Source organism: Amblyomma americanum, chromosome 1 (genome assembly GCF_052857255.1).
Source record: "Amblyomma americanum isolate KBUSLIRL-KWMA chromosome 1, ASM5285725v1, whole genome shotgun sequence".
In the NCBI taxonomy this organism is placed as follows: Eukaryota; Metazoa; Arthropoda; class Arachnida; order Ixodida; family Ixodidae; genus Amblyomma; species Amblyomma americanum.
In genome coordinates, this window is record NC_135497.1 from 396,152,297 (window position 1) to 396,178,022 (window position 25,726).

At 44.2% G+C, this 25,726-nt stretch overlaps 1 protein-coding gene across 1 annotated transcript in view; it reads left to right on the top strand.

Annotated features, from left to right (window-relative positions):
• Nucleotides 1-16,170, top strand: part of LOC144123500 (uncharacterized) — a 28,614-nt gene extending 12,444 nt beyond the window's left edge. The window contains exons 2-8 of the mRNA XM_077656319.1: nt 1,741-1,833; nt 2,781-2,797; nt 4,056-4,108; nt 4,573-4,638; nt 11,718-11,768; nt 14,595-14,707; nt 15,955-16,170. Of these exons, the coding sequence (XP_077512445.1) occupies nt 1,741-1,833; nt 2,781-2,797; nt 4,056-4,108; nt 4,573-4,638; nt 11,718-11,768; nt 14,595-14,707; nt 15,955-16,080 (519 nt within the window). The 3' untranslated portion in view covers nt 16,081-16,170. The remainder of the gene's footprint in view (nt 1-1,740; nt 1,834-2,780; nt 2,798-4,055; nt 4,109-4,572; nt 4,639-11,717; nt 11,769-14,594; nt 14,708-15,954) is intronic.
• The last annotated feature ends 9,556 nt before the right edge of the window (nt 16,171-25,726 follow it).

Consider the following 25,726-nt stretch of genomic DNA (forward strand, 5'->3'; position numbering starts at 1 on the left):
TCAGACACAAACTGCACACGAACAACAGCAGCACGGCCCTTGGCACGGCGCGGCGTAAGGCCCAGCCGGCTTTCACGCCGGCATGCATAGTGAAAGAGGAGGAGGGAGAGGGTTTGCTGTGTCCTGCCACGTCACTTGGCAGCTAGTGCGCTGGATTCGAAGGGCGTTGGGAAGCACACTAGGCGCTGGCGCGTGGATTAGCATTGCGCGCGTCATGGCACCTCACTTACAATACAGGCAGTCCACTTACTACGAACATTAGACTGACAGCATGTGTGACTGTTAGGTTTGTTTTAAGTCGGCTTGAGACGGTAACATCGAGGTAGTATTCTAGATGCCTTGGTTTGGCGATGGCGATGTCACAGGATGCAAGATGCAAATTCGAGTCGCCCTGCTATCACTGAATGTGAGTGCTGAGTCTTAAGATCGCAATACTGAGAAGAGCACTTGAAGAAAGGTATTCTTTGATGTGAACTCCCGTATAATGTGTTTAAATGGCACGTAGGCATTTTTTGTAGTAGTAGTAGTAGTAGTATTAGTATAGTAGTAGTAAGTGGTTTTACTAAAATATTATTAATAAGAACGGAAAACAATATTTGCTAGCACCGGCATTTGCCATCAATAATAAAGCACCGGAGCTGGGGAATGGAAAAAAAGGACAGCAGGCAATTTTTTTTGTGTTCGCTCATGAAAACGCTTTTCGAGAAGCTGTGGTTGTGCAGTTGCTGGAAAGCAGACTTTATGGCATGAACTGATTTGAGAGAGTATTTATGCGCAAAGCTCATTCACCATCTATCCCAAATCTCGCAGTTTTTCATACAAAGCTTGCGACAGGCGTTCTGTTGGCAGCAAACTTTGCGGAAACACTTTGCCTCAATAGCCTTGTGCATGTTATCGAAGCCTTGAAGCTTAATCTACGGCGAATTTCAAACTAACATACGAGTGAGAAAATGGCATGCCTCATACGAATAAAGAAAAAAACGCTGAGCAAGCCATGCCAGCGTTCAATAAAATTCACATCGTGCCTTTTTTTCTTAGCCTGACGGGTGTTAAAGGTCCAGCTGAGCTTAAGAAAATTGCCAGTTGTGCTTTTCACATCATAATTTATAGCCCAGACGTGACGAAATTAAAGCTCTGTGGAAATAGGGCATGTAATGAAAACAGCATGGACAAAAGTGTTATACCGTTGTCCTCGTTCGTTACACCGTTTTCATTACATCTACAAGCGTGAAGCAACTAGCCCAGACAACAGTTTTACATGAATAAATAGGAAATATTACTATTTGCTTGCAAAAAACCGGGTCGTTCTAGCTCTGCTGCAGGGCAGAAAGTGGTGAAATAATGTACGGAAAGGGATCATTATTTCTTGTTAGTGGAAAACCAAAAATGACTTTTTTTTTCATTTCAGCCTATCCTGTGCCTAAATGCGCATGCAGCCATGGAATAACTATCATTGGGTAGTGGATGAATATGGGAACTAAGAATTAAGATATATTCATTCAAACTAAACTGAAATATGCTTCACCAGTTTGTCACTCTAGACTTACCGGCTCATAAAAGCAATGTAACCCTATTTATAACGTCATGTTACGGCTGTATATAGGCATCTGATCATTCCTCTATTGTCTTTTTGTCGCAAAATATCCCAACTCTGTCTTTTCTCTTAGCTGTATCAATGTTTTCTTGGTTTGCTATAATGTGAGTACATTGCAGTGACTCTCAATAAATTCTGAATTGCAGGTAGCGCAGCCGACTAAAAAGTTGCGCAAAGAAGTTCAAAAGAAGCACGATACAGAGCTCGTGGACGACAGTGAGGAGCAGTCGGGAGATGCTGTATGCCTTCAAATAACTTGCGACATATTGCGCAGTGAGCTGCAGGCAGTGAAGAAGTGCTGGATGACCTGCAACGAGAAATTGCACAGAAGGGGGAACGGGGCACTGATACTTCGCCTTGCAATACCTGTGCATGCAGTGCAGGCGATAACGAAAGACTGAAAGCTGAAGTGAAAGAGCTGCGTGCATTGAATATTGACCTGCAGAAGAGTCTGATGCAAATTTTTTTTGCGTCTAGTGAGTGCATTAGCTGGTTACATGTTTTATTTATTGACAGTGTTATCCATTTCGCAAAGCACACAATACACACAGTTCCTCAAAACACACATTCATGCTTTATTCAGGTACGAATACGACCGAAGCACAGTTTAATCTGCACTTCTTTTGTGTGGGTCAGTTGCCTATATTTATTGGCGCTTACACTGCTGTTAATGAAGTAAAACTGCAAGGCAGTCTACAGATAGATGACTGATTGCAATAGTGAGCAAGAAAGCCTGGAGGCAAACACATGATGGCAGCAAAAACTAATTTTTAGTGTAATAGTGCTCGAATTCCTGCATTTTAAAGATTTAGAAGTGTTGTGCAAAGTATAAAGCATTGACAAATTGATCAACGTGTCTGGAAATGAGCTTTGATGTCAGAGGTGGTGTTCACAGAGCAGGTTGAGGGACACTGCTCAGAATAAAATGTGTCTGCAAAGCATTCTTTCAGTACATTTACTGCTGGACAGTCTGCTCAAGATCCGCTGAGCCTGTCGCGCATTCAAACCATCTCTTAAGTGCAAGCTTAGCTTGAAATGATCTTATTTTGTGGGTGGACTAGCTGTAACCATCACTACAGTATCTGGTCAAATCAGGATGTGATGGGTACTTATGTGAAACCACCGTCGTATCATAGCATCGAATTATTGGTTTCGTTAATGAATGTTTTCTCTCAACTTCATGCAGGACAGGAACTTGGAAGGGTAATGAAAAAAGTTGGGAATGAGAGTTAGGGCTGTGTGGGTGAATTTTTGTACAGAAAATATTGGGAGTAATGCTAGCAGCCTTAGAGTGCTAACAATGTGAGTAATACCAATACTACAGGGTGTTCCAGTTTATTCTGTAGTTTTTTTTTTATCTTCGGAAAAGATACAGCAGTGCAGTTTGTGCAAGTGGAGTATATGCCAAGGCAGACGTTATTTACGTGTTAGAGTGCACAAAAAGACTTAAATAACGGCAGTTTGATTAAGCAAAAGTTAACATGAAAAAGGTCGAAAAAGCAAAACACAAGTTGCCTTCACCTAGCTATTTTTCAAATAAAACGCATGCGCCAACACAGATTTTTTGGCATAAATTCTAGAGGCTACGCTATACTGCCATTCTATTCTAAACGCTGGTAACCCAGCCTTTTCAGTAAGCACATTACAAGCGGTGAGAAAATTGTTGAATTCCATTTTCTTGCTGATTGATGATTCTTTACTGCTGGTTAATTGTCAACACAGCCACAAAGATGCAGACAAATTTTACTGGGAGCAATAAAAGGATAGCGTCTTCAAGCTCTCTCTAAACATATTTTCATGAGCAGTTTGTTTAATGTAATGTCGACTGTTAAGTCGTACATTAGAGAAAGCAGAGTTATTTATGCATCATCTATAGATGTGCATGTGACAGCTCCAACACAACTGCCTGCTTGAAAAGAAAAAGGCAAGTGTGGTCTTTAGGAATGCATTCATGGTTTTGTTTACTTAAGTTCGCTGATATAGGGACACACTGTGGTTTATGTTTTGGTCTGTAGAGTTTAATGCTCAAAGTGACTCAGGCGAGTCAGGCTCTTTTGGTGCTTAAATTATTCTGTGTGCACCTGTACATGTCGTGTGCATGTAAAGGAATACACCGAGGAAGCACCTGGCCTTCTAGTGGTCATGCTCAAATGTAATTTACTATGCGTGATAGTGAATCCGAAATATGTCACTTTTGCAGCACTGCCCCCAACAATACCATCTGCTAGCCCCATAGTAAGCCATGGTGGCCTGCATAATTTGAGTGAGCGAAGTGTGGTTATGCTTGCTCTCTTTGCAGTTATCAGCAGTGCTTTAGCAGGTGTTCTAGCTTAGCATGATTCCTTTCAAATGAGCTTGATTAGGTATATAGGCGTTTTGTTACAGTAAAGGCTATTTGCATTGTGCACTATTTTATTTCAGATGGTTTGTGCAAGTGTTTCGAAAGCTTTGTACCTTGCAGGGGCCCAGGAAGTTCGAGAGTTGCTGCAAATTGCAATGGTTCGAGCCATTCAGGTGAGCACGGGCTCCTGCGATATATGCTGGCTTTTCATATTGACATCTATGTTTCACTCATAGACTTCATGCCTTTTGGCCTGGGCTCTCCTGGTGGCTCAGTGGTTAGGGTGCTCGGCTTTTGAACCAGACGACACGCGTTCAATCTCGGCAGAGGCAGTCGAATTTTCATGGAGGTAAAATTCTAGAGGCCCATGTGCTGTGGGATGTTGGGGCACATTAAAGATCCTCAGGCGGTTGAAATTTCAGGCGCACTTCAATAGTGTTTCTCATAGCCCGAGTTGCTTTGGGCCGTTAAACCTTCGTATACACTAAACTAATAAACCTTTTGGCCTAGAAAAAGAATATTTAAAGTAGCATATGGTAGGTACTGTAATGTACCTTGTAGACACAGTTTGCTTGTTATGGCTATCATCTGAATGCTTTAAGTCTGAAAGTTCATTATAAATGTGTAAATGTTGCAGCACTGCCTCCAACACCTACCACCTTCACCCTGACCGCACCCACTCAGATTAACCCACATTCTTCAGGTAAGTAATTTCTAGTCAAACATGTGCTGCTCGTTTTGCTTTTATGATCAGCGCTGCAAAGGAATATCGAGGACAAATAAATTATAGCATCCAAAAAAGAATGCTACTTCCACTCAAAACGCAGTGCTTTAATGCTGGAAAAGGGGGAAAAATTGCTGAGGCCTAATGTGGGTGAAGACGGTATGACGTGCGAAAGCATTAGTAGTTTGGAGTAGCTTATCTTGGTACACGATAGATTCACTGGCGTTGCTGTCTCCTCACCACAGCTGCCAGCGGCATGCTTGTGAGGTGGATAGTGTTATATGTTGCCCCAGTTGCCAGGAGCAACATAGATATAAACCGCCACTTCAACACGCCGTACAAACATGCCTGTGTGGCCAAGGGGCAGTATGTCTAACTCGGGATCCAAGGGTTATGGAAGGGCGGATTCTTATCTCACGCTCGCATCTTAATGATAAAGGCAAAGTTGGCAACGCATGTCAATTTGACGACACAGGGAATGGTGAGCCCGTTAGACCTCGTGAAGTAGTGCTTTTGCACTAACAAAAAAAGACATCAGTCGTCTCTAGTACTGGTGGCTCTCAAAAACATCATGGCAGTGTGGTACCATTTTTTTGTTTCATCTGGATCCCTGAGACAATGAAGAATTATCATTCACTTGCAACTACTGATCATTAAGTGCATGTTTCCTTTCATGTAACTTGTGTGAATTGAATAGTAGAAAAGTTCTGAACTCTAGTTTTATCAGCAGTAAATCCTCCTTTTTCAGCCAGTGAAGCATGGCAGCAAAAAAGCCAGACAGTGCCAAAGACTCAATTTTTACTTTGAGAAGAGTTGAATAAAGTTGTATGCAATGTCCTTCAGTGAAGTACGTTGCCAGGCGAGTTGGTTTTTCATTCTTGAAAAACACATGGCGCTAAAAGATATGCACAAAAAACGAGACGAAGGACAGGCACCATCCTGTATGTAGTGTACTTTTAATGAGCCACCTTGAGCGGGTCATTGTTATAATACAGCATGGTGAGGCTAAAGTTGTACAGTTCTTATTCTAAAGAAAAGAATTTGATTCATGGTAGTGTTGATTGAAATGTTGCACGATATTATTATTGAAAATTGCATTATTTGTCCTCCAGAGATATAAATGTGTTAAGGCGGAGATTTGGGCAAGTTGGTACATACTTGGAAGCGGTGTACGCAGCACAATACAAAAGACAAGAAAGAACTGACACCACGAGTGCTGACTATCAACTTAGGTTTATTCCGGACGAAGTTGTTCTGTATCAGAACGCTGCCTTCACGTCTGTGCAGTTTTTTGGTAATTTGTGCTATAATCAGGGAGGCGCCGCTCCCTTTTTGCCACGGCGATGGAAGTGGAGGCTGCTGTGCCTCTATTGGAACCCGGTGGGTCGGCAGCAGCCGCCCAGAGGAAGCGCCTTCACCGCCAGAGTGACTCAAGCAGCCAGGGCACTGTTGTATACTCGGTGCCAAGTGAAGACTCCTCGTAATCGGCCGACGACGGTTTCATACCGGTTGTTGGCAAGAAGGCCAAGCGCAGACTGCGTAGACAAGCCGAATCGTCCTCATCGAGCACGTCAACGGTGTCCTCATCAAGAACGCCAACGATGATAATGGCGCGAAGTTCCTCGGCGCATACAGCCTTGTTTGTGCCGTTGAACTCAAAGGACAACTTGAACCTACTGAACAGGCAAGCCATCTCTATTTATCTGGAGAGCCTTGTACCGGGAGGCATAAATGATGTCAGAATCAACCCGTTCAAAAACGTCATTGCCATTGATGTGGTGGAGCGATGTTCACTAGAGAATTTAACCGCAATCACAAAACTCGGCAACATCAGTGTACGGCCCCTTATTCTCCAGGACAGCGGCACTACGGCTGGCGTAATCTACAACGTCGACGTCGCCATCTGTGATGCAGATTTACCCATGTTGATCAAGCCGGCAATCGACGGCATTTTCATCATTCAAGTTCAGCGGTTAGGCAGATCTCCATGCATCAAGCTGACCTTCAAGGGTGACTGCATACCATCGTACGTGAAGGTTGGGCACTTTCTTTATTCAGTTCGACCTTTTGTGCCTAAGCCACTTCAATGCAGGAAGTGCATGAGGATCGGTCACGTGAGCGGCGTCTGCATCAACTCCATCGTGTGCCCGCGATGCTCCAAGTCACACAGCGGTGATGATTGCCGCGCGACTACTTTGAAGTGCGCCAACTGCCACGGCTCTCATGACTCTTCCTCGAAAGATTGCCCCCGTCTAAAGATCGAGCGGGCGGTACTGAAGCAAATGGTGCGCGACCATTCTACGCACAAACAAGTCGCCGCAAAGGTGCGACGACGTCGTTCGCGCCGCCGTAGGTCGTCAAACAAAACAGTCACATTTGACAATAATGCCCCAAATCCAACTGCAGCTTGTCCGCCTCCACCAAAAACCGTACCAAATCAAGGGAGCCCTGCGCTTGGTGAGGCTGGACCTGCTGCCTCAGATGCAACTTGGCCACCACTGCCAAAGCCTTCTACGCCTTCTGCGTCAGGGATGTTGGCGCACTCAGGGCAGTGTGCAGCGCCTACGACTGATCCAGCCAACAGGCACGATCAAGGCCATGGCCCAGATATGCAAGTGATTGCAATGCTCACGACACTAATGAATGCCATGCGTGCTCTGCTTTCCAGCCTACACACGCAAGCAGCAAATAGCGCACTTCAAGTGCTGGGCGCGCTACATCCAGTTCTTGCGGCTCTACAGTGGACGGCATCATGGCTCCTTCGGACCTGTATTTTCAAAAGAGTCAAACAAGCTTTCATGTTCCAATGGAATGCTCGTGGGCTACAGTCCCGGATTTCCGATTTACGGCACTACGTCTACGAGAATCACTTCCCCATTCTTCTGATTTGTGAACCAAAGACCCCGGCAATTTTGCGAATATCCGGTTACGAGGCATTTTCATCACCCACGTGCAACAGATTCAGCAAAGTCATCGTCTACATTCGACGTGAACTTACATATGTGCAACATTCAGTTCCTACGAACGAAGACAATCAGTACGTTTGCCTGACAGTGAAGAGCCGTGACCTGACGTTTACGCTACTGGCGGTGTACTTGGTGCCATCACGTCGTTTCGACGCCAGAAGGTTGAGTGGTTTGATGGCACCTACACCTGCTCCGTGGGTTATTATGGGTGACTTCAATGCTCATCACACCATGTGGGGAGGCGTTAGGCTGGATGTTAAGGGAAGACAGCTTGTGTCCTTCGCCTCTGACCATGACCTCCAGTGCCTGAATGACGGAAGCCCGACCTATATACGAGGGGTGACTTATAGCAGCTGCTTGGACTTGACATTCGTTTCAAAGTGCCTTAACAACAGCGTCCGGTGGTTTTTGGATGTAGAAACCCATTGCAGCGACCATATCACAACCTATCTGATTATTACGGGCCGTTCGACATTTTCCCCAGCCACGTGTAGGCAGCTCATTGACTGGACAGTTTTTAAATTACTTATGGAGGCTGCTTACGCAGAGGGCTTCTCCACCAGTCTTGAACAAAAATTTAAGGAGGCCATGGAACACGCCACCTGCCCCTTTAACCCTGTCGCTAACTACACCAATTTTGACTTCGAATTGCAGCGACTGAGATCAAAACGGCGCAGGTCAGAGCGCAGATACCGACGCACAAAGTCGCGCCTAAACCTAAGAGATGCTAGGCGCATACAGAAGATTCAGCGCAGAATTCAGGCACTGCAAACACAACGGTGGAGGACATTTTGCCAAACACTTGATCCACGAAAGCCTTTGTCACGCGTTTGGAGTGTAATTCGCGGTCTTCGCACGTACCCTCAACAGCGCTACCCGTTTAAATCCGTAGCGCTCCACCAAAGGCACAGTATGGTTGAAGTAGCCGAAGATTTCTGCGCAAGAATAACAGGTCCTTTGAATCCAAGCGCAACGCTGCACTGCAACCATGTTCCACCCTCACGGGATTCTCGGATGGATGCACTATTCTCCATGGAAGAACTTGATGCTGCTCTGGCTTGTTGTAGGTCATCATCCCCAGGGCCCGATGGTTTGACGTACTCCGCACTTGCCAACCTTGGCCAAGAAGGTCGACGGGCTCTTTTAGACACTTATAACAAGTCATGGACTGCTGGCATAGTTCCTCATGATTGGAAGACCAGTCGTCTGGTTCCAGTTCTTAAGCCGGGGAAATCACCGCTCGACCTTTCATCATACCGTCCAATTGCACTCGCCAGCTGCGTCGGCAAAGTCATGGAAAGAATGCTGCTCACACGCGTGAAATGGTACTTGGAGCGATATCAGATTTATCCAACCTTCATGTCTGGGTTCCGACGGGGCCGCTCTTCTATCGACAACGTGGTTGACCTTGTAACGTCGGTGCATCACAGCAAAAGTTTGAAACGATTGACCGGGGCATTGTTTTTGGATATCAAGGGCACGTACGACCACGTAACGCATCACGCCATTTTGGACGCAATGGAAGCTGCTGAGATTGGAGGCCGCACGTTCAGCTGGATATGCAGCTATTTATCAGCGAGGTCGTTTTTCGTCCTGACTGCGGACGGACCAACGTCCTTAAATCGAAATTCGCGCGGAGTCCCTCAGGGTGGAGTGCTGAGCCCAGTTCTCTTCAACCTTGCTCTTATCGGCATGGTCGACGTATTGCCACGATCTGCTCAGATCCCGGTATATGCAGACGACATCTGTATTTGGGCATCAGGGGTTACACGTCCTCAAGTTCGTGCAAGACTTCAAAAAGCGGCTTCGATATTGACATCTTATCTTCGCTTGCAGGGCTTGAACATTTCGACCGAAAAGTGTTCACTTGTGGCGTTCACACGCAAAATAATGTCACGTTACACCATTCGCATCAATGGCGAAGCCATTCCCTAAGAGAGAAGCCACAGATTCCTTGGTGTTGTTATCGACAGGAACCTCACGTGGACTCCACATATCTACGACATGAGAAAGAGACTAGTTTCGATTGACCACGTCCTCTCCTTCCTCGGGGGAAAGTCCTGGGGCGCATCAGTGCGCTCGATGCTGCAACTGTACCGTTCCCTATTTTTGGGCTACATGCGGTACAGTCTTCCAATATTCAGTTCCATTAGAAAAACAAATATCAACACTCTTCAAAGTGTGCAAGCGCAAGCTCTTCGTATCTGTCTTGGACTGCCTAAATGTGCATCAACAGCAGCAACTGTTCTTGTTGCCCTGGAACATCCTGTTACTACATACATTTCTGTTGACACCATGAGAACACACGTTCGGCACCTCACACGGGTTCCCTGTCATCACCTCGCAACACTCCCAATAATTAGGCCGCGTACTGCATTCGCCAAAATCATTGAAGCCCATCGCGCATATCTTCCATCGCAGTTCACACCTGCGTGAAGACTAAGCTCTCCCTTATGGAGTCTTCATGAAATTCGGGTTCACGTCTGTATTTCTGGCTTTACAAAGAAAGCTACATACATATACCGCATACATATTTACACAGATGGATCAGTTCACTCGACCAGTTCTGCGGGGTCGGTGGTGATACCGGCCAGATCCATCTTCATGTAAGTAAAGACGACCTATCCAACATCTTCAACTGGTGCGGAACTCGCAGCCTTACGGGCTGCGATAGAGTTCATCAGTCAAGACCCTCCACATGACTGGACGGTTTTCACCGACTCTAAAGCAGCCCTTCAAGCCCTGCAAGCTGCGCTACGCCGCGAGTCGCAGGAGCAACTTGTTGCTGAGGTCCGTCTACTGTACCACGGCACCGTTTCCAAACGTCATGACATCATTTTTCAATGGCTGCCAGGACACTGTGGTATTAACGGCAATCACTAGGCCGATGCGGATGCGCGTTCTGCTCACAACGACGGACTTCCAGTGAGGATCCCAATATCGAGACCTGACGCTGCGTGTTGGCTTCGCCCATTGGCGCTGGAGCTCACACTTTCAGCGTGGAACACGCGAGAGTTTTGCAACCTCCGCCTCAAGGCACTGGACCCTGAACTGCGCCCTCGTCTTCCACGTAACTTAGAACGTCGCGACGCAACGCTGTTATGCTGTTTATGGATCGGAGTTGCATTTACCAATTACTATGCTTTCCGGATGGGGATGGCCGACAGCCCTGCCTGTGAGAGCTGAGGTTGTGAGGAGACCATCGCTCATCTTCTGTGTGAGTGCCCTGCATATGCGAGTGCAAGACATACACTGTGTTGTGCCCTGGACCGCCTCGATCCTCGCCCATTAACAGAGCAAAAGATCCTCGGTCCGTGGCCACAGCAGTCGACTGCCCTCAAGGCATACAAGACACTCTTTGCCTACTTGAGAGCGACTGGACTGAGTGACAAATTGTGACAGCGTTGTGCGTGCGTGTGTGTGTTATGTCTTTTTTCCCTTCTCTCTTCCTCCTTTTAGTCCCCTAATCCCTCTTCCCCAGTGCAGGGTAGCCAACCGGAACCCCTTTCTGGTTAACATCCCTGCCTTTCCCTCCTCCTCTTTATCTATCTAGGTTTATTCCGCTTTACAAGAAATATATAAGGAGGGGAACGGTACAAGATGAAAGGAGAGATAAAGTGAGACCCGGAAAATGCCTGAAGCAGTGGACGCCCACTTCCACGCCATTACGAAGACAAATAATCGATTTCCTTTTCAAGCAATCTAACAGATGGTTTGCTGACGCAACTCTGACCTCTAACCCTGATAGCCATCGCGTCGAACACCTCCCTTGCTGTCTAAGATTTGTACTTTTGAACTTTTTGAAGGATGCTTCTTCACAAAGGTTGTGCTGAGTTGTAGCGGCTCGAGCCATGTAGGTAAGTGCAGACGCTTGCCATTTGTGCTTCATTGTACTGGCAAGACTGCTCAGCTTCACTAATTCATACTTTTTGTTCAGTTAAGGAGCTTAAGTTGCATTTTTAGGTGTAGAAGATGTGCAGAAATAGTGCAGTGCAAGCATTTTCTTTTTGGGGGGTTGTGCTTAAATGTTAATTATTCTGTATTCTGTGCGAATGGGTATTGAGAGTATCAATTTCACATTGCTGCCTCCAGCAGTGCCATCCACCGAGAGAGTGATCAGCGACAGTGGCCAAGATGAGTTTGGTAAGCAAATCTTCTTGTGATGCATGCTGTTTTATTGTTATCATGAGGGTAATTAAGGTCTAATAACTAATCTGCTGTCTTGAACAAGCAGGCATTGAAGGCAGAGAACTCTGGCCCAAATAGCTTGCTTTGTTATTACTGCTGCATGCATTTGGTGCACATTAGCCAAGTCCCCTCTGTTGACCACTTCCTCTATTGCTTCTTTGGCCAGCAGGCTGAATATCGCAGAGCTCATTGAAAGGATCTCTGGGAAGGTTGATAGAAGAACTTGGAACATGGGAAATAGGTCTGAGTGAATCCCTTAGCTTCGTCATGATGGCGCTTAGCAGCACCAGGGAATCTGTAGGGTTGCCTTTAAACTCTAGCATTAAAATATTCTATTTTAGCCTTGTCTGATATATGACTGTGTTCTGTGGCAATATCTATACTTATTTTAGTGTGTTTGATAGCTCTCCTTTGTGTTTGAAAATACGCAACACGTGTAGTGCCAAATTTCGAAAGTTTTTACGTAAAGAAAGGGCATCTTCATTTTTTCTAACTTTTAGAAGTGATGCTCCAGTACATGCACAATCACAGTCTTATAAAACATGTTGCATTAGTTTTGTATTTCTAGTCTATTTCCCTGTTAGCGATATTGTTGCTCACGCAATAGCAGCAGGTTAGAAGTGTCGGGTCCCAAGTTTTAGCGACCAATTGTGAGTGAATAGTAAAGAGCTCCAAATTATTTTTTCAATGACATATATTTAATAATATCTGTGGCTTAAAGATCAATATTTTTTATTATATTCATCTAGGCTTTGCGCTCACTTGTATATGCCCTGCTTGCTCTTTTCTATGTTCACCTCCTTTAATGATGCACCACATGCGCAAGCCCGATTAGCCAAAGATGGTAGGCTGAGATCCTCGGTTCTTATCAGGCAGCTGGGATGATGTCTGCAAAACAAGAGGTGGAACCTTGAACTTTGTCCTTGTGCAAATAGTGTGTGTTGGGAAAAGGCACCCAGTAGCTTAGGAACTTCAGTCTTTCACTGTTTATCACAGCATGAATATTCACGCAGGGAAAGCATTGGCTCTGTGAATTTGAGCCTTGCTTTTACGCGACTATTCCGGCCGTGATCAGCTGCCCATGAAAATAGCCGGTTGCACTTCGCCAGCATGTCTTGCATTCGCTTCCTTTGATTGCTCAGAAAGTCGAAGCGTGTGCTGCACAGATTATTTCATGAGACATAAAATATAATTTTATGCAAGAGGAAATTTCCTAGCATTCAATTTTTACACATTGTTTTGCTGAAAAAACCTCTGCATGAAGGGTGTATTCCCGTCCAAGAAGCTGAATTTGAGTGGAAAAACTGATATTGATTGCACTAATAAGCAGAGAAGAGCAAGCGTGGCAGATTCAGCAAGTGAGCACAAAGCCTAGATAAAGATAATAAAAATATTTTAGCCATACAAATTATTAAAAACCTGTAATTGCAAGAGAATAATTCGCCGTTCTTTTCTATTCAGTTATCATTTGAGTGCTTAATGTTGGGGCCCGACCCTTCTAACCCATTGCTTTAGCTGTAGCAGCAATCCCGCTGACAGGCCGGCGTGGTAGCTCCGTGGTTATAGCGCTCGGATGATGACCCGAAAGACGCGGGTTCGATCCCGGCCACGACAGTCGAATTACGATGGAGGCGAAATTCTAGAGGCCCGTGTACTGTGCGATGTCAGTGTACGTTAGAACTCCAGGCAGTCCAAATTTCCGGAGACCTTCACTATAACGTTCCTCATAGCCTGAGTCGCTTTGGAACGTTAAAAACCCATAAACCATTAACCAATCCTGCTAACAGTGTCATATGCACTACAGTGTAGGTCTTCAAATGCAGAAATAATGCAACATGGTTTATAAGCTTGTGAATGGCCATGTTCTGTGGCATCATTTTTGAAAGTTAAGAAATTGAAGATGGCATATTTTTTAAATTCTCAAAATTTGGCAACTTTTGTCTTGCTTGCACCTGACTGCAGTTTCAAATTCAAAGGAGATCTCGTACCCCAAAATCAGTGCAGATTTTGCCAACAGAACACATAGTTATATGCAGCCATGGTGCCTCAGTAGTTATGGGGCTCGGCTGCTGATAGAAAACACGCGGGTTCGATCCCGGCTGCGACGGTCGAATTTCGATGGAGGCAAAATGCTAAAGGCCCATGTACTGTGTGATATCAGTGCACGTTAAATAACCCCAGGTGGTCAAAATCTGGAGTCCTTCACTACGGCATCCCTCTTAGCCTGAGTCGCTTTGGGATATTAAACCCCCTTAAACTAAACATAATCATACTCAAAGTAACTCACTTCCAGGTTTCATATCTATTTGGGAAAATATGCCCATTCATAATTCTGACATTTTTCAAAATATGCTGTGTTGAAATTTTTTTGTGCTGTAGCCATCCTGAAAGACAAAATTACAGCTATAGCCTGATGGGGCGGTACGTGGAGTGTCGGAAAAATTAGAAAGTGAAGTGCGGGAAACTAGCTGTTCACTGAAATTGAGTTAATTATTCTTAATAAGTAAGCTCGGATATGTTCTTCGGGGTGCAATTCCATTACTGTATATTTTTTATTGAAATTGAAAATGCTGACCCAACATGCGTGTTTGATCTCGAGCGCACAGATACTTAATTACGTTAAGGGGTGCACTCAAACTTCACAATACAGGGTACAATATTCATCGGCCAGTTTTTTGTTAAAAGGTAATATCCCTAAATGCCAAGCTATGGCAGTCAATTTCGCTTAGCATTTATTTTTACTGCTGAGGTGTACTAAAATTGTGTTGTTTTCGTGTTCAGAAAAATTCTCAGGTGAAGAGGACATCAATGCTGACGATGGCAACTGCCAGTTAGAGGTGGCGATGGCTGGTGGTGAAGACAGCATTATAGGCTCCACACAGGACGATGGGAAGGTAATTGCCTGAATTATTTATGTGTGTAGGTTGCATGATATATAAGTGTTATGGATGGAGATTGATGCCACTCCAATAATTTTTAGCTTGCTTGTGGCTGCTTTCCAATTTTACAAGTGTCTGGTATCTGGCTATAATTATTGCTTACCAACCTTTTGATGGTAATCCTAAATGCAGATACACAGTGTTCGTTGTAAAGCGGAAGCTTTTTAGTTTATTTAAACAGCCGATAACAGGTGGTACAATGACAGAGTTGATGTCAAACTATGGAAATTTGCGCATGAAAAGAAGAAAAGCAAGAGTTGTAGAAAAGTGAAGGCCGGGCAGAATGCAGAGGCTCGTAGAGTGGAGCTTGCTCTGGTTGCTATGGCAACTGGGGTGCCAATCACGTGACACAGTACATAGCAATGGGTCGTCAAATGTGACAGCGGCGCTATTTGAGGCGAAGTGTAGCCGGTTGTCATTCGAGGGACGAAGATTCGACATGTCAGTGGAGATGGTTATAGTACATGAGGGCAGGGAAGTGGAAAACATGCCGATATTGGAGTGGGAGCTGACACTCTGTAGTGGCAGGCCAACTGAATAGTATGTAGACATTGTCGAAGTCGCTTATGGAGCGCTATGGTAGCGACCGTCTGAACCTAATTATTCACTGACTGAAGCTTTGGTATCGCATGATGGACAAAAGTGTCAACCAGATAAGGCCTGGAAGCACGAATAAGACTTGGCTGGCTGTACCAGGAATAATATGCACCGCTGCAAAGAGAAAGAGCATCGTACAGTGCATGAAGGCTGGACATGACAGCAGAGGTGGTTATTCTACATAAGGGCAAGGAAGTTGAAAGCGTTCTGATAGCGGAGTGGTGAAAGCGGCGTGCCAACGAATGGGAGTGCGCGAGGTTTCAATCAAGTGCCGCTACTGCCGGCTGAGCCTGTTTCTAGTGCTGGATGCTGTCAAATTCTGGCTATGTTGTAACTGAAAATAAGGAAAATGATGTAGCAACCGGTGCCAAGCGGCACTCTGTGAAGAAACGTCATTGCATAACGCCACATGCTGCGAATCTATCTCGGCTAAGCTTGAAGTCTTAGCCATGCTCATTTTTTGTAATGTATGACACAACAGCTTGAGGGTCCAGCTCATAATTGCTGCTTGCCGCAAAAAAACTTTTTTATGTTAATTTTTCTGCTTTTATCAAAGTGATAAAATTTTTTTTTAAAACCTTTTTTGAACACTGCTCTCTTTGCAGACCTGTAAAGTGCTGGGAATCTGCTCCAGGTGCATGCAGGCACTGGTATGTGGGTGGACTGTGGTGCCCGGGATCTACTACTCAGGTCACTTACATACTAAATGTTCTGCCGCACTGCGGCTATAATTTACTGGACCCCATAAAAACTCAGGAACCGCTGTGTGATAGGGGCGCTCTCCAACAAGCACAAGTCACTTGGCAGGACTGAGGCCAAACCAGCACTTTCGCCACCGAAGGTCTTGTCATTAATAAGTGTGTTTTTTCATTTGCTAAGAATAATGTCTAGACAATACAAAAACGTCTTCGATTGATGCAAAGCTTGAGACCTGGACTGCGGCAGTGCTAATGCGTGTAACATTTCATGCATTATGGTTAGATGGCATACATTGAATAATTGGTACTGTACACTGCCACACAAACCTTTTAACGCGAAAGCCTTAATGGTACTGTTCCGTGGAGAATCCAACTCTGTCATTGTCGGGGTTGTGAATAAGAAATCGGAGCATAACTCTGGCAGGCGACGTGGCTAGGCATTGATTGATCGATGACCACGTGGCATGCAGGAGTTGCAAGGAACTGCCAACTCGATCATGCCGTGTCGGGTAGCTCTTTGAGACACTTGGATCCGGATCCAGACGTGCTACCGCTAGGTCATGCAGGCACATTTGCATGGCTCTGTTGAAACGAGGCTTTATATCTGTGTCGAGTAGTCGTGCGCATAATGTGGTAGCTTACGACTGTATGTTAATGAGTTTGTATCAGATAATAAAGACACAAATTAATGAATTATTAATAAAATGAGCTACCAAGTACACATGCACGAGCGAGGATCTGCAAGGGGAGCCACAGACGGGAGGTAGTAATTCTATCGTGTCATGCCCTTAAAGGTGGAGATTGTCCCCAACTGTTACTCTTATCAGTCACTCAGGTAACCAAATCTTGTGGCTGGGAATACATGTGCATAGAAAACATTAGTGGATTTCCTTCATAGCTGGTATGTGAGCACAGTGCTCTCCAGAAGGCATAGATGCTCTGTAATTTGGGGATTGCTGTGATTTGAATTTTCAAAGTTGTGTCATTCAATATATTCTGAAGTGAAGCTCTCGGGAGGCAGACTTTTATGTGAACTGAATAAAAACCCGTTGCACCTCTTACATAAGTTATGAAATTTAGCAGGAGATAACGTAAATATTGTTTGCTATCTATGCCTTTCCTGTACTATATTGCTTATTGATAGCATCATTTTCGTACAAATTGTGTGAGAACTACCTTGTAAATATTTGGGGCAATATGTTTGCTGCCAGTGGCTCAGTCATGGGGCTTTCGTTGTAAGCTGTCGTGTACCATATATATAAAATGGCTACACTTGTTGCGTTTTGCGGAGGCTCTGTGGTTATGCAGCTCAGCTGCTAACTCGCAAGACGCGGGTTCCATCCTGGCTGCGGTAGCTGAATTTCAATGCAAGCAATATTCTAGAGACCAGTGTACTGTGCGAAGTCAGTACACGTTAAAGAATTCCGGGTTGAAATTTCGGGAACCCTTCTCTACGGCGTCCCTCATAGCCTGAGTCGCTTTGAGACGATAGACCCATAAATATGTAAAACCGAAACATCAGCGTTGTGGCGGTCCCGACGGTCACAGGCATGTGTAAGTATGCTAGCTGCTAGCAGAATGTGAATGTGCCGGGTCGGCAAAACTGTGCATACACAAAACGGTTCTTTTGGACGATTATTTTGGTTTTCTCAGTTTACCAGTTGCCCAGTTGGGAGTGTAGTCCTTGCATTAATGTGGCTCTTGTATGGGTATAAACGATATTCGCAGGCAACAACTTTCCGGCTACATGAAGCTTCCAAAAGAACGCATTCAGAAGCATCTTTGGCCATGTGGTCTAGACCGTGATGAAAAAGGTTGTATAAACACAGTGTTCGGGTTGTGTGCGACCTGGGGTGGTTACTGGTCGACGTTTCATTTGAAGGTAATGCTGAGCACCTGCCGCAGTGGGTCAGTGGTTAGGGCGCTCGGCTACCGAGTAGGAGTTCTCAGGTTCGGACCCGGCCGCTAGAGCCGTGTTTGATGTAGGCGAAAAGCAAAGGCACCCGTGTGCTGTGGGTTCCAGTGCATGGTAAAGATCCCCAGGTGGTCGAAATTATTCTGGAGCCCAGCACTACAGCACCTCTTCTTTCAATGCCACCTTCCTCTCTTTCCTTGCTGTGTAGTTCAGGAGTCCACCGAGATGTGAGACAATTACGGCACCATGTCCTTTTCTCAAAAACCAGTTTCAAAAAACCAACTCTGCTGAGAATTCCTCTGCTTTTCTACATTCTTGACTTGGTAATAGATTAGCTGACTTAATGTGCTGCTTTAGTACCACATAAAATGTTCGGAAAATTGAGCAGTCTACAAAAAAATGAACACCATTGCCAATTTTTGATATTTAGCATCGAGTGTTGAAATAATGACTTTTTCCATGTTCACATGGCAAATAGTTTTTTATCGCGCTTCTATTCGTTCACAAAGCTCTCTATATGTGCTGTGTATTTCGTTCTTTTATGCAGCTCTTTTCCATGTGTTCATGAGCGACATAGGAGCTGAAGAGCAGACGAAGAGGCTGAAGCAATTTATCAATATCAATCAGTATTTTATTTCTTCCTCAGAAAAAGATTGACGGAGGACGAGGAGGGCTCGAAGAAAAAAGTGGAAGTTTGCACATGACGAGCTTCGAGAACCCATTTACAAGGCATATACAGTGGAATATTTCGAAATATACATCTTTATACATTAGAAAGTTTAACAGCCAGTACGTATAATATGCAATACAAAATAATATACACTCATTCTCGAGCCACAACTAAAAGTCAATATATACAAGGCAGCCATGGTAGCACACCAATTTTACAATGGAAAGAAAATTTCTAAATACTTTAAACAATTTCATACACGATCACTCTCGCTTTACAAAGAAGGACATAAGTATATTATTGTTAATGGTGCTTATGATTATTCGCTGACAATGAAGGTGGTTTAGTAGGGTCGGTAGGCCATGACGGAGCATTTGTTCAGAAAGTTTTAAACGTGAGTAAAGAATTTTCCAAATTAGGTTAGTGCGTGTATTGTAGTGTCGTGTTTGAGGGGTCAAGTTTGCAAGTGTACGGAGAATTTCATGCGAGTCATACTTATATCGCTTTGCAAGGTAGAATGAGTACTTATGATGGATGGAAAGAATGTCAAATTTAATGAAAAGTTCGAGCGTGTGTTCGAGATAATGAACATTTCCTATGCTGCGGATCGCTCTTTTCTGTAGGATATGTATGCAATTTAAATTACCAATTGTTGTTTTGCCCCACACTAAGAGACAGTAGTTAACATGTGAAAGGAAAAGTGAATTGCAAATGTGTTATTTAACAGCCGTCGGTAAGTACGATTTATCTTTATTTATGACCCCAGCAGCTTTTGCTATCTTTCTTGCCATTTTTCTTTGCTTTGAAAATTATTTCTTTTTGAGCCAAAAGAGCATATTCTGTGGACATTCCTTTTCTAAATCCGGACTGAATGGGAATAATTAAATTATGGTTAGTTGCAAACTTGATAATTTGTGTGTGAATGAGTTTTTCTAGCCCTTTCGAGAAAACTGGCAAGATGAAAATTGGCCGATAGTTTGAGAAATTGTTTTTGACCTCTTTTTTAAATACAGCGACTACCTTAGCGATTTCCATCTTCCCGAAGAAAGTGCCTGTTGAGAGGGAAATATTGTATAAGTATGTGAGTGGCGACAAAATGAGGTCTAGTGCATATTTTGCCGGTCTCATTTGGATATTATCAATACCACAAGCAAAGCTGTTTTTCAGTGAATGGTACACGGCACAGACCTCAGTCTCACTTGTAGGGTCAATGTAAAGACTGTGGATTTCTAATCATTCCATTTGTTGCCTCCGAGGATGTGTGCTGGTGACGAAGTTTACAAAAAAGGTATTAAATTCCTCTGCTAGCATAGCTCCCTTAATGACTTTATTGTTCAAAATGATTTCGTTTACATTTTCCTTCACAGGAGCTCTATTTAGCAGCACATTAATTTTTTTTCATGTATGTTCAGATTTTGGGGCACTACCAACTTCAAAGTAGTTGCATAAATAAACCTGTTTTGCCTTCCGCAGCCTAGCAATTGTTTTGTTTCTATGCCTTTTAAAAATTTCCCAGTCTTTCAGATTGCGAGTGTTCAAGAACCTAGTACATAGCCTTTATTTTTTTCTTATTAGTTGCAAACAATCGTTATCGATCCAAGGTTTTGGAACTTTTCTTCTTTTTTTGCAAGTTTTCATAGGAAATGAACTTGAGTATGCATCAATGAACAATCTCAAAAATACTTTATAAGCACCATCGGCGGTTGGGGAGCTATACAGTGGTCCCCAGTTTACTGCACAAAGGTTTCTGTGAAATGTGTTCAAAGTTTTTTCATTAATCTCTTGAAATGCTTTAATTATATCGGCTCTGTCCCTATGTTTCCTTAGCGTTTTTTTAGAGAGTAAGAATATAGGCAAGTGGTCACTTATGGCAGACGTGATAACACCACCAAAAACTTCGTGTTCAGGTATGCTTGTGACAAAAACGTCCAATAAGGTACACGACGTTGTTGTTATGCGTGTAGCGTCTTTGATAACATTGTGACAAGAGTGTGATAGGAGTATGATTTCTAAGCACTGCTGAGTGTTGGATTTAGTCATCAGGTCAATATTGAAATCACCACCCAAAAACAAGTTGAGGTTGTCATTGCTTGCATAATTAAGGATGCCTTCAAGGTGACTAAGAAAAGAGTCAACTACTCCATTAGGAGGACGATACATGACAGCTATAAGATACCTTTGACTTATGGCAGTAAGGCACTCTACATCATCGGAAACAATTGAAAACTGATCAAGCTATACATTTTTTACGTGTAACAGACCGCCACCACCTTTCCGAGTTCGATTCAGACAAAATGTATTGTACCTGTCATCAGTGATATCATACTCTGAATGAAGGCATGTTTCTGTAAGCATTATTACCTCAAAATCGAAGTTAAATTTTTCTAGTAGAATATTAAGTATCTTGCTTATTGCACACTGATCTTATATTCAACTGAAAGCACTTAATTCCATTTATGCTCTCAGAGACAGCAATGTGATTTACTTCATGATGTTCCATCGCTATTCCTGATGACGGTAAAGACCTAGGCTGCATATTGATGCGGTCACACTATTTTTTGAACATCTTGCTCATTTATGATGTGGATTACTGTTGGCGCTTCATCTTGGCGAGCGAAAATCTTTCCATCCCATGCCCACACAAGTTTCCAACCACAGGCTTTCTTTTTTTCGACAGCTTTAAACATCAGCTTTTTCAGCGTCGGGCAAAGATATTCATTTAGATATATTGGGTTTGCATCTGACCACCCAATGTCAGTAGTGGAAAGCCTAACCTTTCTTGCCCTCTGGAGCACTTAGTCACGTTTGATCGGTGCTTGAATTGCACAATTATGTTAGGAACTGCATGTTCATTTCGAGTTTTAGCCCTGTGGCAGACTTCAATGTCATTTGCAGTCACGGGCTCATTCAAAGCAGTGCCAATGTGACTAAGTATTGAGACAATATTCTGAACTTTTTCTTCCTTAATCCCTTTAATTTCTAAGTTGCGGTTTCGAGAGTACTGTTCAATTGTGAGGATTCTGGTCTCATGGTCAAGTTGTTTCTGTGCATTTCGGTACTCACTTTTCAAAGCATCGTTTTCTTTCTTCAGTGCTTTATAGCAGCTCATTTTGGTTTTTTCGTCTGCTCATACTGTTGGTTTAAAAATGTGTTCATGGGCGACATGGGAGCTGAAGAGCAGACGAAGAGGCTGAAGCAAGTGCGGAAGTACCTGTCGCAGAAGCTGGAAGACCTGCAGCGTAAGGGCACTCATGCTGTACAGCTCCCAGCTGCTGCGATTCCTCATTTACATAAATGTCTCTGAATAAAAGTGCTTATATTCATAAAGTTGATATGTACTGTTAAGCATTTAAATCTTTGACCAGATAGAAAACCTGGGTAATAGAATATTATACTTTTTAGAATAGTACGCTGCTCAGGTGTTCACAATTAATCTGAAAGTAGGCCTAGCGTGTGCTGAGCACCGATAAGACCAACACCAACAGGCCAGTCTCCAACAGGCCGTCGCCAACAGGCCGTAGGCAACATGCCCAAATAACGGGTTCCTTCAGACCATTAAGCTGTTACAATTTCTGACTGAGGGTAAATGCATTCAATTTGACAACGGTTGGCAGTTCACAAACCGGTGGACTAGTTCCGCGGTGGGCAGGTTGTGTAGACGTAACAAGGTCATGTGACCTTTCCCGACCAATCAGGGATTTTCCTTACAGAGAAGACGGATTTGTTTTTTAGATGATAGTTTTAATTCTATCTTGGTAAAAGCAAAGTGCGGCTTCCAGGAAACATGTCTCAGAGTTGGTGTGAACAACTTAACTCGAATGTAGCGTTTCGCTTTATGCACCGCGTTTACTGCGTAAGCAGTTCTTTGAAAAATGCCAAAACGAGAGCGTCTGTCGTCCTGTCTGTTGCCTGGTAGAGTGATGTACTCAGCCCCTAGAAGCACCAACCACCAGCCACTTCTCTAACGCATATCCCTAGTCGGGGGCTTCAGAGGTGCCGTCCTACAGAAGCGCAATCCACCAGCGACCCACCTACATCCGCCCTTCACAAGGCGTCAACCTACCAGACGCCCACCCAGCAGCGGAACCAAAAAGCGACGACGAAATCGAATACAAAATACAGTTTGGAAGCCACCTGCCCTCAAGAACCACCATCCTCCCGCAAGCTCCACACCCCATCCTGCAGAGCCAGTAGCCTGCCCACACAACCAGAACCACCCTCGACTGATCTCACCACAACTTCACCCTCTAACAGCGCCAGCCACCACCCTCTCCCCACCGCACACCACCATTCTGCAGAAAAATTGTCGCGTGCATGAAGTCTCTGCTTAAAGTAAAAGGACTGGAGTAAAATCATAAAAGTGATCACCGAGGGTTAATCAAAGTTATTTTATTGAATTGTGGCATCAGATGTCTGATCGTCCCGTAAGTTTATTTTTCTATGCAGGCGGCAACCGGTCGTACACCCGGCTGCTCTTGAGGTATCACATATGACTGTGTCCGGGAATGCGCAAGTTTTAAGCTGTAGAGGTTGTTGCTGTTTACAGAAAGATGGATGTTTTCACTGCGGGCGTGCGTGAAAAAATCTGATTTGAAAATCTATTTGTTGTCCTCGCCCTTTTACACAGCTTCAGTAGCTTGTACAGACGCATTCTGATGGAGACGAAATTCAAAAACACACGTCCGCTCTGCGATGTCATTTGACCTTAAGCTACCTTATGCGCTGAGAATCACTCCGCAGCCCTCTTCTAGAGTTTATCTCTCAGCCGGCGGGCAGCTTCATGTTGTACCGCAGATACGATACCACAAGTGGCCCTAACGAAGCTACAACATATGCGAGTCGCTTGCGCCAAATCGAATGTCCCCCATACCTCCTCTCTAATACTGTAAGTGCACGAATTGTAAGTGCAAGCGCACGTTTATAGCGGTTTGTCGGAGTAAATTCTGTGCCATAATGGCCGCAGGAGGAAAAGACAATGACGCCATATTTGACGACCGGAGCCGACGTATTTTGCTTCTATATACACGGCACAGTTTATAGAAAGGTTAGTGTCCCATGTAATGTGCGTTAGAATTTCTGAATTTAATAGCCCTCTTTTTCAAATTAAAAATCATCTTCCGAATGATGGCGCGAGGAAACTGCTCTCCACGGTAATAGTGTTCGCGTTTCCAATGCATTCGAAACTGTGTAATATCTGTTCTACGCTTGTCGAGTGGAATTTGAGTTGAACGAAGCGGAGCTCAAAAAATCTTCTAGTGCAGATTGAATGACACTTGAGTCAAATTAGACTCTTTTCCATGAAATTTAGAATGCCGGTGATCTCAAGCTTAAGACATGCTTTATTTACTTTAATATTTTCTTTACTTAGGTTAAATAATACACCGGAACAGTTTGGTGGAAACGGTTACGCTGTTATACCACAATGTGTTCCTTTAGCGCGTGCAAGAGTAACTAACAACAAGCAAAGAGCTGGGCAATAATAGAGATTTCACCTCAACGTAGCTTTTATAACCTAGAAGAGACCAAACACAAAAATCAATTTTGATCTCCACAGGCGCATTCCCCAAGTGAGCTACTCCGTCGACAACGATTTTTGACAAGGATTCCAGATGCTGCTGACACCACACTGCACTTCAAAACTTCAGAAACCGGTTATTTGCCGTTAGGGCATGTGGAGTTTGAACCGACTGGCGGGAACACTAATTTTATTATTTCGGTTATAAATGCCCGTTTTGTCGCTGGACAAACGTCAGCATCGCTGTAAAGGGCAAGATTGTTTATGCTTACAAATTACAATTATTTGGATGGAGTTATATTCTCAGCATCCCTTTGCAGAAGCCGTTTCGAGCTATAAACTTAAAAAGGAATGAAGCTGCCTATGTCAGTTAACACGAAACCAGATGCAGGCTGGTACCGTGGCGGCCGCATCTTTTATGAAGCTGGCTTGCATTTTGTCGTCTGGAGGTCTCATTCCATTACTGTGCTATGGATACTACGGCCTGAGTACACTCTACCACACTGCTCTAATGTTGGCACAATAATCTCGGCGGACTACTGCGGGGACCTCCACAAGGCGCTTTGGTCACTGGCTTCTCTTAGAAGTCTGCATATTTCTATTCACTAAGTGTTTCAACTTACACCGAGCGAAATGTCGGTGAGAGTAGGCGATATCCTTCTGCGCTTTCAGGCCTCGAGACTCGCCGCACCTCAGTAGGTGCACGAAGATTTGCACATTTCACGTGCGCAAGGCAGGTAATTTTCGCCTCTGCTTTCAATGAGACGTAGCTTCAAGCTGGAGTCACGGTGTCACAATATCTACGTCTTCAAAGATTCCGCAATAGCACTGCTTCATTTTGTGCGAGTTCAGAGAAGCGTAGTTTATTTTTGAAGCGAAATGCTTTCTACGCTAGGTAAAGAAGTCTTCGGGTAGGCCGCACAACGACCTTGAACGACCTTCAGCCTGACCAACGATAGCCGTGTGTGACCATAAGTGGTACAGTTATGGTGTCGAACCCTCGTCCTCTGACCTTGACCTATGACCTTTAGTTGACTTCGGAACTTCCACATTCGGTGACCTTCAGGCTGACCTTTCATGTTAACATCAAGTTTGGTTATGTGAAGCATGTGATGACATCCGATAGGGGTTCCGCAAGACTATGTGATACCACGTCACAGCCATGTGTTCGTTTAGTATATATAGAACGGCTGTCACGAGCACGTAGCGAAGCTGCCATGCACGGCCCTCAGACGCTTAGCATGCGTGCTTGCTTATCGCTGATTTCCAGGGTTAGCCAGGTTTAGGAACTGCGAATTTTTTAAGCAGTTTAGCATAGACATGAAAGTAACATACAAATTTGATCTCTCTTTTGTCTCGAAATGAGGCATACAGAAAACTAAGGGACTCATATTAAGCTAAATTTTGGAACCTGTTTTTTGCTTTCTTTGCCTCCTTATCTGAAAACTGGTCGGCAGGATTTTCACAGCATATTGACTGCTCATTGCAGTAGTGGCCGAGATTGGAGTTTCGTGTGCCAACATATACCACGCTAGTTGAACGTATCACCCAGCTATAGACTGGATATTGCGATGGCGGC